The 14,314-nt window shown below is 36.5% G+C and overlaps 1 protein-coding gene across 1 annotated transcript in view; it reads right to left on the bottom strand.

The window, feature by feature from the left end:
* Nucleotides 1-8,973: 8,973 nt before the first annotated feature.
* The window catches only part of SBF2 (SET binding factor 2), a 196,144-nt gene continuing 190,803 nt past the window's right edge, over nucleotides 8,974-14,314 (bottom strand). Inside the window, exons 36-40 of the mRNA XM_054390637.1 lie at nucleotides 13,281-13,385; nucleotides 11,902-12,095; nucleotides 11,400-11,487; nucleotides 10,308-10,439; nucleotides 8,974-10,018 (exon numbers count right to left, since the gene is read on the bottom strand). Of these exons, the coding sequence (XP_054246612.1) occupies nucleotides 9,920-10,018; nucleotides 10,308-10,439; nucleotides 11,400-11,487; nucleotides 11,902-12,095; nucleotides 13,281-13,385 (618 nt within the window). The 3' untranslated portion in view covers nucleotides 8,974-9,919. The remainder of the gene's footprint in view (nucleotides 10,019-10,307; nucleotides 10,440-11,399; nucleotides 11,488-11,901; nucleotides 12,096-13,280; nucleotides 13,386-14,314) is intronic.

The following is a 14,314-nucleotide window of genomic DNA, read 5'->3' as shown; positions in this document are numbered from 1 at the left end:
GAAGACATTCATAAAAATCACCTCTCAAATATTTTTGGTTTTGACTTTCTACCCAAATAGTGTTTGTTACACTCAAGGACAGGGTAGCAAAACAAAAACTTCCATCAGTAGTTAAATGAAACAGTTCACCTTCCAAACAGTAACAGTTTGGCTGCAGTCCAAACATTGCAGGACTTTCATAAATGCTCTGTAGCTGAGTATTATGAACCAGCATTTTAGTCCAAGAGTGCCTCTCATGTAAGATTTCTAATGAGGGGAAAAAAAAAAACAAAAACAAACAAAACCTACCAGCAATGAAAACAAGCAAAAATGACACCCAACCCAGCCTCATCCAAATACTGAAAAGTCCTACAATGCACAAGGTTGTATTTGCAGTCTAAAAACTCTTTCGTATTAAGAAGGCAAAAAAGCCTCAAAAAAAAAATTAAAAAAAAAAAGACAAACCAAAAGCAGAAGTCACCTTCGTTATAAATTAGTAGGTCATTCAGATAACATGTAGAACATCTGGATTACAAAGAAAAATAAAATAGGAGTGAATTATCACAAAGGAAGACTGAAAACCTGACCCCAGTGCAGCAAGGTACTTCATAGGACATTAAAGATTGCAAATACTCTCTGGCATTACCAACAACAGTATTTTGTTATGGAACAGGCAGTCCACAAAGTTCAGATTTGGCCATATTGCCAAGCACCAGGCTTACAATGCTTTCTGTTGAGATTTCTCTTCATGAGCAATTACATGCTGTCATAGAATGTTTCTCATTTTGAAGCTCCCACTGTACTGTTTCAGCTTCTTCAGATCTGATGTTGGGATACAGATGTGGTTGGTTTCAGTTTCTCCTGAAGCTCTTAAGATAAGAAGCAAAGGATACTCAAGTATAATTTTCTGTTGCTTCTGCTTCTTGATTCTAGTTTTGGGGTTTTGGGTTTGGTTTTTTTTTAAATTTTAATTCTACTACAGAACACTGTTTTTAGTTAGCATGTCCAGATTTCATTCCATTTTTCATGTGTTAAATATATAAATACTTTGTATTCAGCTTGAGGCCATGTGGGCTTGAGCAAATGCCTTACAGAAATGTAACACTGTATTGTTTTGCTATATGTCTATGCTTTGTTTGGTAGTGCTGGTGGTGGTGTTGGTTTGAAATCATGAAGCTGACCTCATGATGCCTCTGAATTTGTGTCTTTGGGAAAATGAAGGAAATATCAAAGCCACCTGGTCTATTTCTTCTAATGTAAATACAACTTCTCACCAATTTATCTTTTAAACAGAATTTAACACACAAGAGAGTATCTGCATTTTTTACTAGGAGCAGAGGGGTACTTAGCGCTTTACTACACTCTAGTACCAAGGTCAGGTATTAACTAGCAAGGCTCATATCCACTGGGAATATTCTTTTTGCGTTTTATGTCAGCAGAGGGGCAAAGCTGTCAGAGGAAAAAAACCCCAAACACCTGACCCACAACAAAAACCAAACCAAGAACACCATCCCTCTCACTTCCCCCAACTTGCTACTACATCATGCTTCACAGGTCCGACAGCAGCTGACTATACTCTAGCTCATGCAGTATTTAAAAAAGACACAAGGCTCTTTTGCTGCAGAAAAAAATAGCTACTTTGTGCACACAAAAAAATTGCAAAATTATTTCTAATGAACTTTTTGGTAGCAATGTTTTTAACTTCATCAAAGGCAGAGTTAAAAGGGACATGTGCTACTGTTTCTCCATTCCAAATAATGGATATTCAAAAGGAAAAAATGTAAATTAGATAAAATGGTTCCAGCATGCAGAACACAGAGAAGCATTTTTGTGATGTCTTACAGCAATTTTATCTGTGTCACACTGTAAGGATAGACTACAAAACTTAAGTGGGACCCTAGGACTGACCAATTCGAAGCCATGACCAAATACAGAGTAATGGAGGATATGCATTGCAGACCATATGAAATGCAATGCACATAATTTTTCAATGCAAGCCATATGAATTATCTCCATCTGAAGGGTCTGAGGTAGATAAATACTGACAAAACTGAGTTTCAAAGTATTGTGTGTCCTGTTCCTACAGTAAAGTCATCCATGGCAAAGCATGCTAGCAACTAAGATAGAACAGGACACACGTCACACTGCATGGCCTGTCATACTTATATAAACACTAGATAGTTTCATAAAATCTCCCTTGGACATATTCGAGGTTAGGCTTAACAGGGTTCTGGGCAACCTATCTAATGGAGGATGCCCCTGCTCACTGCATGGGGGTTGGACTAGTAGACCTTTGGAGGTCCATTCCAACCCAAACCATTCTATGATTCTATCAGATTTCTGGGTCACTCATTGGATGTGCATTCAGAATGTTGAATGCTTTGACATAAAAGCTTTGCATGTATTTTACAGATAACCAGAATGCACTGCATATGAGTGCAAAGTAGTTTCTGTATTTGCTGCATTAGTGAAGAACTACAATCAAAGTAGCTGACTCTGCAAGAAAGCAATTACTGCATCACATATTTATCTTGATTACTACTTGTAACAAACACTATCTCAATTTCTTTTGTGAAATCATAAATCCACAGAACTAAAAGCAATTTATGGTGTCACTTTGAGACCCAGATAAGTTTCCCTTCATCTTGTGGTTACTAACGCGTATTATTTTTGTTCTTTTCCCAAAATGCAGTATTTAGGAAATTATCATGGTAAACCCAGAGATGACAGAAACGTGGTTCCAGAGTACAATACTAAAAGGAAAGCAACTTTAATAATAACGAGTATTAGCTTCCATGTGACTAAAGCTCAAACTCAATTTAAGACATATGATAACCTTCATGAGGAAAGAAATCTCTGCTTTGCTCAACTCAGGGTGAGCTTTGCCAAAGAATTAAGCAAGCAATAATTTCACCCCCCAAAAGAATTCAGGGCCAAAAGTGAAAAACCAAAGGAACTAAAACTAGCCCCTTTCCTGCTCACACACACACACAACAGCTGGTTCAGCTGCACATTTTCCTAGATTTTGCTACTGCCACACTATGATAGCAAAGAAACAGAACTGCCAAATAACATGCTGAGAGAATGGGTAACTCAAAATATTTTTTACAATAACATACAGGAAATTAAGTATAAGTCAAACTAAGTACTGTAATATCCAACATATGCTGTTTATATCCACAAGATCACAGAGAAATGGTGTGGTTAGCTACAGCATCATTGAAGAACAGAGCAACTGATCTCTTCTGAGAGTCAGCTACATCCAAAAGCACTGCAGTAAAGCAAAGAAAGATCCATTGTTTTAAGATGGTAAGATTATCTAAAATTATTGCTACTATTACAGTACAGTAGCTGAGGGATCTTTGAAAAGTGGTTTAAAACAATGTACACATCCTATTTCAGAGAGGGGACTAACTGCAGGTTTCATCCTACTCCATGTCTCCCCATTCAGCCACCTAGCCAGAGTTCACCCATAGCCTTCACCTTCAATTAGAAGAAATTTCAATTAGCTACATCCTAAGTCATATCACGGTTTCTAGTTGTGCTGGTTTGAGGCCAGCCAGAACATCTCTTGCCCCGAAAGGGACAAAAGAATGACACACGCAAACGGATTGGAGAGTGATGGAAAAGTTTAAATGGAAAAGCAAGTTGGTGAAGCTACAGAAAACTACAAACTACAAAGCATAGTGGAAAAGAACATCCTAAAGTATACAGAACCCCCTCACAGAATTCCCAAAAGCTTCCCAATCCTCCCTTCCTCCCACCTGAGGGTCCACCCAATCCCTCAGGGCTCTTCCTTCCCCCCCCCCCCCCCCCCCACTGCTAGGCAAGTCTCAGGCTGGTCAGGTCTGAGATTGCCCCCCCCCCCTCCATTCTCCTCCTGGCATTAGGCCTAGTCAGGCCTAAGAGGCCTGAGATACCCCCCCGGCATTACCCGACAAGAGAGGACATCTCCCATGGGAGCAGAGAGGGAAGAAAGGGGAAGAGAATGACTCTGCAGATGGCTTTATAGGGTGCAGGATTTATGGGTAGAAATACGCCGTTTCCTGTGTCCACCCCTATTGGATGAGCACCCAGGACACCAGAGGTGTATCTCATGCAGCAGTGGCAGAGGGCACCCAGCCTAAACTGCCACATTAGTATGGCCTATTTGGATAGGCAACACCACGTAAAAAGATTCTGCCACAGCTGGCATGTCATACATATGTCGATGACATGCAGTGTCCAAAATGCAAAGCACATAAGCATACAACTTCTCTGATCAGAACAGAGAGGAACACCTTATCCCTTCTTCTGAGCAAGATACCTCTTTTCTAAGACGATGAAACACGGACATTTTCCAGATAGACCATAAGCCACGGTTAGCAATAGGAAAAATCTGAGTACCTATCAATGTTTTATAACACGCAGTAATACAGAACAAGTCAGGAATCCTTAGCTGGGAGGCAAACGTTTGCACCTGTGCACAATTTGACTTCAGCACCTCATGCAGCAATTACTTACACATGCTTTTGAAGCAAATTAGAACACTGAAATATTCTCTATCACATGAACACAATGTCCCAGCTTTCTACACAGATTCAACATGTTCAGCATTTGTGCAGATTTGGTATTTCATGTGTCTGTGGAAAAACTCCACTGACATGATTAGGCTCAGTGGTATTTCTGATCTACATTAAATTCTTTAGGATAAAAGCTCTGATGAAATGGAGAAATTAGATGCTGAAGGTGGGTTAGCTGTACTTATTTTATCAAATTTGTGCTATTTTTATTTTCCTATTTTTAAGTATTTCTTCCCCACAGAGGCACATATGGAATCCAAATGAGTAACAATGTAGTAAGCAACAGCTGCAGCCACCTTCTGGCTCACTTCCATTTCTATAGCATCTTTACCAAAGAGTTGACAACAGAAAACAGCAGCAGTAATCTTATCACAATCAGGCAATGTTTCCTATTCATAAATGTGTAAATTCTGACACGTTGCCGTTTAAGTTTCCAGGACACAAACTCCGGTGACAGAACGTGGATTACCCCCTCTCCCCCTTCCCTTCCTCCCCCCCGCCCCGGGAAAAGATAGGCAGAGGAGGTAAAAGGGGTAAACAGAAGGACTTGCACAGAATTGGAAGAAAGTAATTTTTACCAAAAAAAAAAAAAAAAGGTATTTAGGGAAAAGGGATGTACAGAGGTATTGAAGAAAGGGATACATACGGATTTATACAAAACCAGATCGCCGATGGCAATGGATTCCCTGGATGGAGGCCTCACCACGCGGCAGCAGTTCTCAGCAGCAACAGCTACCCCCACCACGCGGCAAAGCGAAAGGCATGAGAGAGACCTCGTGCCAGTTCCTGCCTCTTAAATAGAGGCAGGAAAGGGGAGGGAATAACATGATCCAGTAACTGCCACCTGGGGTCGGGTTCTACCTTAGGGTCCATCTATTAACCCTTAACCCACAACATGACACCAAAGCAAACTCTGACAAGAAAGGAAGAATCTTTAGCTATATGGTGCAAATGAAACTGGACAAAATGTAATTTCCCATTAGATGCTGACAACAAGTATTTTAGAGAAATTGAGATTGGAACAGCTTGCACTGCCTTAAAATACAAGACTGTATTTTGGCAAGATATGCCTAGCAGTCTGAAATTACAATTTAGCTCCCTCTAGCACAACTCCGTTTGTAGAGTCTGCATAGAGGTCAAGGTAGAAACATATAAATAATGTTGGAGAGTATGTGTTTAAAACACAAGCTTTTATCTTTTGTTCCAAGAGTAGGTTTTGAGAACTTCATAGGAGTAACTTATGGAGTCCACATATGAAATCAAGTATCCCAGTTTAACAGACTATTAGTCTTCTCAGGAATGGCTCAAGTAAGCATTCTGACAATCTTAAACCATTAAAAGATGTATTTATTTCATATTTGCTTGTTAAACAAGAAATGACATCAATATTCAGTCCCTTCGGTTCTTGACAGGCAGTCTTGTGATGAAGGAGAAACTTCCACAACTGTCAGTGGAGCATGATTATGCCTAAAGATGGTGCCATAGTTGACTGCACTTGACTGATTTGCTACTCTTTTGAATTTCATTGATTACACAATCTTAAAGAGTAGTCAGAGACTGAAAATTGATGAGTCCTTTTGGGTAAATATGTCATATCAGCTTAAACTGGATGTGTCTACAGCAGGAAACAAAAATTAAAAAATAGTAAAATTCATCTTTAGACTTTTCCTGTGATGCCAAAACCCGCAAATCCAATTTTTATCAGTATTTGTATTACTAATCCATTACTTTGAGAACCTAGCTGAACTAGTAAGTAAAGAGAGGAAACAATAGTGAACTCGCAGCATCCTTATTTGATGGTTAAATAAGAAAAAGTTGTATGTGAAAAAAAACAGATGAAAATTTCTTAAATGAGGATGTGGATGCTAATACTGTCCTTGACTTGCACAGTAGCTGACACCTGGGGAGAAATTGATTGAATACAGATGAAATCCAGAAATTAGGTGCATGAACTTCAGCCTCACAGGGAAACTGGTAGATTAATTTCATTTTTTTGACTCCCCAAAGCAACCACAAGATAATCACTAACAGACAAAAATATTTGGATTATCATAAATATGAAAAATGAGAAATGTGGTACAGCTACTTAGACATACTCCCAAGAACATTACAGGACAAAAAGGCAAAATGACAATATTTGGACAAGATCCCCACATTTTTGTTATGTCTGCAATTCATAAAATATCAGATACAAATAATGTCTGTGGGATGTGATAAAAAAATTTTGAACATTTGTCCCTGGGTCTGTTAGCTGTTTGTGTATTATTATATAACCAGTGACCCATGCATGTGGCATGCTAAGTATTTTATTATTTAGTACACCAACTCAAAAGTTCCATCAAAAGTAAGGACTTTTCATAGAAAATAATTGCATATCAGACAGGAAGGAGAAATTACTAATATACCCATAATAACTCTTCAAAACAAACTCAGTTCATCCCATTACCTATTTTGAGAGTATTTTGTTGCTGAGCACAGAGAAGGACAAACAATCATCTTGCCTTATGTAAAGACCCTGACAATTCTCTTTTCTAAAGTAGGAATGTTATGATACATAATATGAAAGTAACAATACCACACACCAGTGGGAGCACACATTTACCTCATCCCAAACTCCTAGAGGGGTTCCTTTTCCTGGAAAATTTTCATAGAATAAGAAGATGGATCCCTTTCCACACAGAGTTTTTTCCTAAGTAAATTTTCTGTTTCTAATTCTCTATTTCTGCCACAACTCAAACATACTGACAAACCCTGTGGCTTATATTATGCTAACTTCCCCACATTTTCTCTAAGTCTCTGTTTGAAATTTCATTTTGTATAGAAGAGACTCAGGAAATCTGCAAATTTTTGTGCCTTCATGGAAGAACCTATGTCTAACCATTCCTTTGTATATTCCTTATACAAACACCACAAATAGCATATATCTCATTTCAGCTTTTATTTGGGTATTTTTAAGTTAAGTTGCTCATGTCCATTTTCGATCAATACAGACACTAAAAATTAAGATCAACATTTAAGGCAACATTAGCATCCATGGCAAGCTCAATATGCAAACCTTATCAACTAAGCACCAAAGCACCACAGCATCCAAGAATTGTCACAAGTCCCCAACCTCCATCAGACATTCCCTTTCCGTTCTAACTCTGCTATCCCACACTACACTCAGTAATTCAATTCAGATGCAAATTCTCAAGTAAGACCTTGTAATTTTTTTCTGTTTTGTTTCTTATGAACTAGGTAATTTTTGCATAAGGTGATAAAAATGAGTCAGATTTCAGGGTGAAAGTACACAGTTGATTTATGTTGTGATACCATACAGGATTGTAAAAAAAAAAAAAAAACCTAAAAATTGCATATTTAACATCATTATTTGATGACTTAGTATTAACATTGTATGTGTTTACCTTTTAGTAAAGGCTATGCACCCGAGACTTGTTAGAATGATAATTTTGCTTTAAATTCTGATTTCTTTAGTCTTTAGTGTTACTGTCAAGAAGTGTTTAAGGATGCTCAAGTGCAACTTTTATGTAAGAATATTTACAAGTATACAAAAGACCACAGTTTTTAATACACCCACTATTCTTAATACAGAGTAAATAATGATTTGTCTTGTTTCCGTGGAAATAATTCAACATGGGGGTCTTGCTTTCTTCTCTTTTACAGTAAAAGGAAGGGTTTTACTTTTCCTTAAGAGGTGTATTTATTACAAGATGGTTAGCATACATATATCACATAACCTACAAGAGTTAAAATTAACTAGTTACAAAATAAGCACAGGTATGCATATTCTCATATAACCTAAGAACAGGATCAGTATTTTACAAAGTACATATAAAAGTACTTAATATACAAAGAAAAATAAAAATGTGCAAACACCATTGTCACAGGTGGAAATTCATCAGTTGAAAAATGTTAGAAAAATCCTTCATATTTTTGTTTTGCAAAACAGCTGCATTTTCTATTGTGTGTGGTGAGAAATTTATGTTCATTTCTGACAAAATACATTAGTTATTAAAAAACCACAAACAATTTAATAACTGAAAAATCTTAAGTATAGTCAGTTTGGTTAGGCTGACATTAAAATACAAGCAGAATGTCTGGAAAAATGAGAAAATAGTGAATCATTATATACAAACCTTTTGCAGTATTAGTGTGCTATTTAACATATTAACACTTCAAAATAAAAAAATGGCATAGTTACCTACGTGTTCTACTCAATGTGATCACTATTTGTACACTGTAGTTTCTATTAATTTGGGGCTATTAAAAATGTTTTGCCAGGACTTTAAGCTGAACAAACACAATTTTATCAAATGTAAAAATCTATAAACAGTCTTCCAATTCATGTGCAAAAAATGTTTAAAAAGTATCAAATCACAACACATCAAACCTGATTATGTACATATTTAATATCTGTAAATGTTAACTAGCTAGCATTGTTCTGCTATAAATAACTTACCTCTGTCCTGCAAAAATGTCTGCATTTTAAAGATTTCAGTGCAAGTGCTTGCTTCATTGTTTAGTGCATTATCATGTTTGTTATTTTTTATTTTACAGTGAGCAGAACAGCATATAAATTAACATATACAACTCACATATAATAGATCTTTCTTCCACTGAATTCCTAGTTTGCTGTTTTGTTTCTCCTGGATAGCATCGGCAAGTTTTCTTTAATTTATCCCATTGTAACTGCAAACAGAATCTAAAGTAAAAGTGCTATGATCTTCAGATAAGCCCTAGAATTTGAAATTCTGTTACAACACTGCAGAAGCACAAGATTAGAGAATAACTTGCACAATGAGAAGACACTTGATTTCATCTGGTATCAGGCAAGTTCACTTTTTGGTCTTTAAAAATATTAACTCTATATAAACATTGGCAATTTGATAAATAAGTCATCTATCTCACAACGATCACTTATTTATTCTCAGGAATGGTAGACATGTACCCTCTTATTCACAACTAGCCTGGATATAAGAACATTCTGCTTAAAAATATAAATAAAGTAAAAATACACTTCCTGTTGGAGGGAAAATGTCTACAATTTCCTTTGGACAGGTTTCCTAACAGAATAGCTTTGAAATGAGAAAATCAGGATTAGATGATAGTGCAAATACAGCCCACTTTTATAGCTAGAAATTGTACTGAAGAAAGTGGAAAATCAGGATAAATGGATTATTATTTTTCAAAGTCATCCCTGCAGAAAAAAAATTAGCAGTTACAGTGGTTATATTAAACAGAAAAGGAACTTTACTGTAAGATGAACTTTTACAGCTGAAATGTAAGGAAGGCTGGTTGTCTGTCAGTAACATTTCAGAACTTAGCTTCTCACAGGAAGAGGTGCTTTAAATGTCTTTATTGTGGAACGTTTTTCTTTTCTATGCATCTGAAATGCAACTCTGGATCCTATCCATCCACTGTTGAGCACTCTGTGCATCTTGGGCACAAAAATTATACACGCGTTTATTTGTCTTCAACTGTAAGGGAAAAATAAGAACATGAAGATAGGCAAGACAACACACAAAATAGTAGAAGAAACTTGCAAACTTTAAACTGTACTACTCAATGTACTAATTGGGTCTAAATGCAACATTTTTTTAAACTTCTGCTGTTGACAGATGCTAGCTGTGTAAAAGCTTTTTGTCTTGAGTTGGCATGACAGCTCCTTCCCAGCTCACACCTTCAAGCAGGACTGAAAGAAGTAGATTAAACACATCAAAAGAGAAAGCTGCATATAAACATCAAGTAAAGATCAAATATACTTACATCAAAAAATGCTTTTTCACTTGCATGTTTTGGTGCTCCAATTGTTGGAGAAGCAGGAATCACAGTTTCTACTTCTGCAAGATCTATGTGTCCCTTGCAGCTTGTATCCTCACCAGAATCATAGTATCTCAGCTAGACAACGAGAGACAAAAAAATCCTCAAATATGCTATATAGATGAACCTTTTATCATTTCTTTCCTTTTCCTTAGCAGACAAATACTAAAAAGTCAAGTGAGGTAAACAGAGTTGCAATTCATATTATGATTTTCCAGCATATATAATGCTGTTTCATTTGGTAAAGAAAATTGTTCATGGCAAAGAGGCTGTAAAAGACACACTGAGCATACACAACTACTACACTTTCAATATGAATGTCTGAATCAAACTTGCTATCAGTTACTGTATTAGCTCTCAGCATCCTAAGCTGAACTCTAGGAAGTATCTCCTAAGATTTGCACTCTCAATATCAGAAACAGTTTTGTAGTTCTTTTGGCAACTGATCAAATTTAAGGGCAAATTACGCTCACCACTTACTTGCTTAATGACATTCTAGAGTTTAAAAAAATGCTTGCATTGCATGTGTACCACAATGCCCGGAAAACATCTTCAGCCACTACTTGGCTTTTTTTATCCTGAGGTATGAAGCATGCAAAATATATGAGAAGGCTTGAATAATAATTCATGACTGCCAGTCTAAGAAGACTTTTGTGATAACGTGCTCAACAGACTGTTTAAAAAAACACAAAAAATCCTCCATCCATTCAAAATGCTGTATCAGCTACAAGATACCTCTGATAAAAATAGATACGTGGTCAATAATGAAGTAACACAAACATCACATTATTAGTATTACTTCTAAAACTAATCTATACAAAAGACCCTGGAATGGGTTGCCCAGGGAAGTGATTGAGGCCCCGTCCCTGTAGGCTGGATGAGGCTCTAGCCATCCTGATGTAGCGTGGGGTGTTCCTGCAGGGGGGTTGGAACTAATGATCCTTGTAGTCCCTTCCAACCCTGACTGATTCTATGATTCTATTCTATGAAAAGCAGCAAAATAGTCATTAAAAAAATCCATTATCCAAAAGGTTTTACCTGGTGTTTTGTCACATCCAGCACAAACCAACGAGGTTTCCAACCTTTTAGTAAAGCTCCTCTTTTGTACAGCGTACCTTCAAACGATCTGAAGGATACAGAAAATACCAATGATAGATGATTCCATAATGTGAATACTATCCATAAATAAAAGCCCCAAACGACTACCAACACTTCTATTACTACAGTAAAACAAAATTAGTTTAAACCAATAGGTTAGTTATTGCAACTATGATACACTAATAAACACTGTTTCAGTACTTTGGATCCATTAAACGTGCAACTACAATATGCTTGTGCACATGTGAAGACAAAGATACTGCTAGAAGGTGTAGGGGCCCATAAATCAGGACTAGATATAATCAAAACCACAAAGAAGGAATAAAGTAGTCACAAAGCATTTTGTGCATATGAAAATGTTTTCTTTTTTTCTTTTTCTAAGGCAGAGACTTGTACCAATTTAATACAAGGTTCATACATAGTCAGAGATTCTTCAGTTTACCTGTTTTCATCATTCTTTGATGTGAAATGATTGTATAGTGTAGTTGTTCTTCTATCTACTCCATTAGAGGGAGAGACGCTTGTACTCTGTTCCTCACCCTGCCCACTGTCAGGTATTTCCAACAAAGACCTCTTTTGATAGGAATGTAGATTAGTTGACATCATCCCTGAGGAACCAGAAGGATGTCTCTGGAGCTAAAAAAGATGAAAATAAAAAAAAGGAACACAATGTGTCATGCATTGTGAGGCTGGCTGAACATTATATTGATAATATGTGGCACAACATGCAAGTAGTGACTTACAAAATAAAAAAAAAACTTTACAGTACAAGTCAGTGCAGCTTCAGAAAAGAAGTCATAAGGACGGCAATTTAGCACATTTCTTACACAGAAGGGTTCACATGATGTGAGAAATCAGTATTTCAGAAAAGCCTTGCATCCTCTAGTGACAAAATCTTGAATGATTCCTTTTCTTTCTCGGAAGCAAATAGAACTAGTCAAGACATTAGGATACAATAAATTTCCCTGATTTCACAAGGAAGTAAGAGAGGCAAGAGAGGGAAGGAAAGAAGAGTACAATTTCCAAGAGCTACTTTATAGATTGAAATCATTTTAGTAGAATCTCAATAACCTGGAGGAAGAGGGATTCTGAATTTGATCTTAATCACAAACGCATGTTAATGACTCTGACAGACAAAGCATATTGCTTTCCTGGGAGCAATGGACAAATAAAATAGTGCTGCTGACTAACAATTACATGGAAGCTGGTAAATTTGAGAAGCATTAGGGTACAGTCTTGAGCTGGTAACTCACTGTGCCAGGTTTATAGGGAAAGATCACAAAAAGCAGTATCTAACATTTTTTTCTAGTACATGTAGACAGCAAAGAGGCAGCCTTTGACTTAGAAAAATATGTATATTGTCATCTATTTTTTCTACACAGTCAAGAACTGGAAATACCAGCATGAACACCTCCTACCTTTACTAGAATCTACAATTCAGAAATTCCATTTAGACCAGGAAATAGTTTTACTCATCTCTGAAACTCTGTGATGTCCTTTTGGCTGCTTTCAGGAACTGAGATTTTTGTACTTAAAAATCTTTTAAATACATAAAGGCATATATTTGTGTATTAGTAAAATACTCATGCTCGTTTTGTCTCTATGCCTTAATCTACTCTGGAAAAGCAATTATATAGCACAAGTATAAATATGTTTTCCTACATGCAGAAATGCAGAGCCAGCATAGTGGGTTAGAACAACACATTCATTTTTTCAAAAGCAGTGCTTTACTCCAAGAAATACAGTCATTTTGTCAGTGCCCCTGGTAGCCTATATAGCAGGAACTGAATTTTCTATTGGATGAACTCTTTCACTACTTACATTGTCTTGTCTGGTGTCATCCTTTAGATTAATTTTGACCCTTTCCCACAAAAGCTGCCACCTTTCTGGGCTCTGATTTAATTTGCTTTCCAACCTTTCAATTTCCTGAAACAAATAACAAAGCTTTTCTTAAGGATAAAGATTTCTAACTGATCACTTTTTGGCAATCATTTTTATATAACCATTATTTAGTCAATATTTCTACACAGGAAACCTTTAGACCATGTTGCTAAGTAAAAGACCCTTTTATCAAACCAGCTATGAACTGAAACCAACTACATTTAGGAGTCAAAGGCAACCAAATACAGCATCAGCCACATCATTCTTCTCTGAGAGGTTGGAGGAACCATTATGCTTTCAATTCTCTGCAAGATCTGAACACACAAAATTCAACACCAACTGCTAGAATAGAAACATGACAAGGATAAGGATGGGCTGTATTTTCTAAAAATATTTACAAAGAACAAATTCTGTGTTGTGATACCAGCATTATACACTGCCAATATTAACATTTACCCTGGTTTATAAAATGTGATACAAAGCTGCAATAAAAGGAGGAAATGAAACAGAAAGATTTATTCAATCTGCATGTCAAACTGTAACAACATGTTCTTGTTGTGGAACTTGAGCATATGACCTACGTTGATAACCCCCAGTTAGGGTTATTTCCTGTTAATATGACAGTGCCTGCAAAGTTCAGTGAAAAAAGGCAATTTCATTAGTTTCTCTTTACTTGTGAACACTTATTGACACATTTCTCATTTACTTTGATCTGTTGTCTACACTTCTTGCCATGCTTCCTTTCCATATTTTTACTTTCAGCAACTATATTATGAAAATTTGATTCTTAATGAAATCAATTAAAAACTCAGTTTTGGAAATCCAATTAAAATGGAAGAAAAATGGCCAAAGACAGAATTACCATGCTGTATAAAAGTCAACTAAACATTTATCTTTGAAGTAGAGACAGTAAGTCTGACTTTATTTACTTCTACCATACCAAATGATTAAAGCAGATTTTGTAATATTCTCCA

Source organism: Indicator indicator, chromosome 21 (genome assembly GCF_027791375.1).
Source record: "Indicator indicator isolate 239-I01 chromosome 21, UM_Iind_1.1, whole genome shotgun sequence".
NCBI classification, from domain to species: Eukaryota; Metazoa; Chordata; class Aves; order Piciformes; family Indicatoridae; genus Indicator; species Indicator indicator.
Note: the sequence above shows the minus strand (reverse complement) of the source record. Positions and strands in the feature narration are given on the sequence as shown.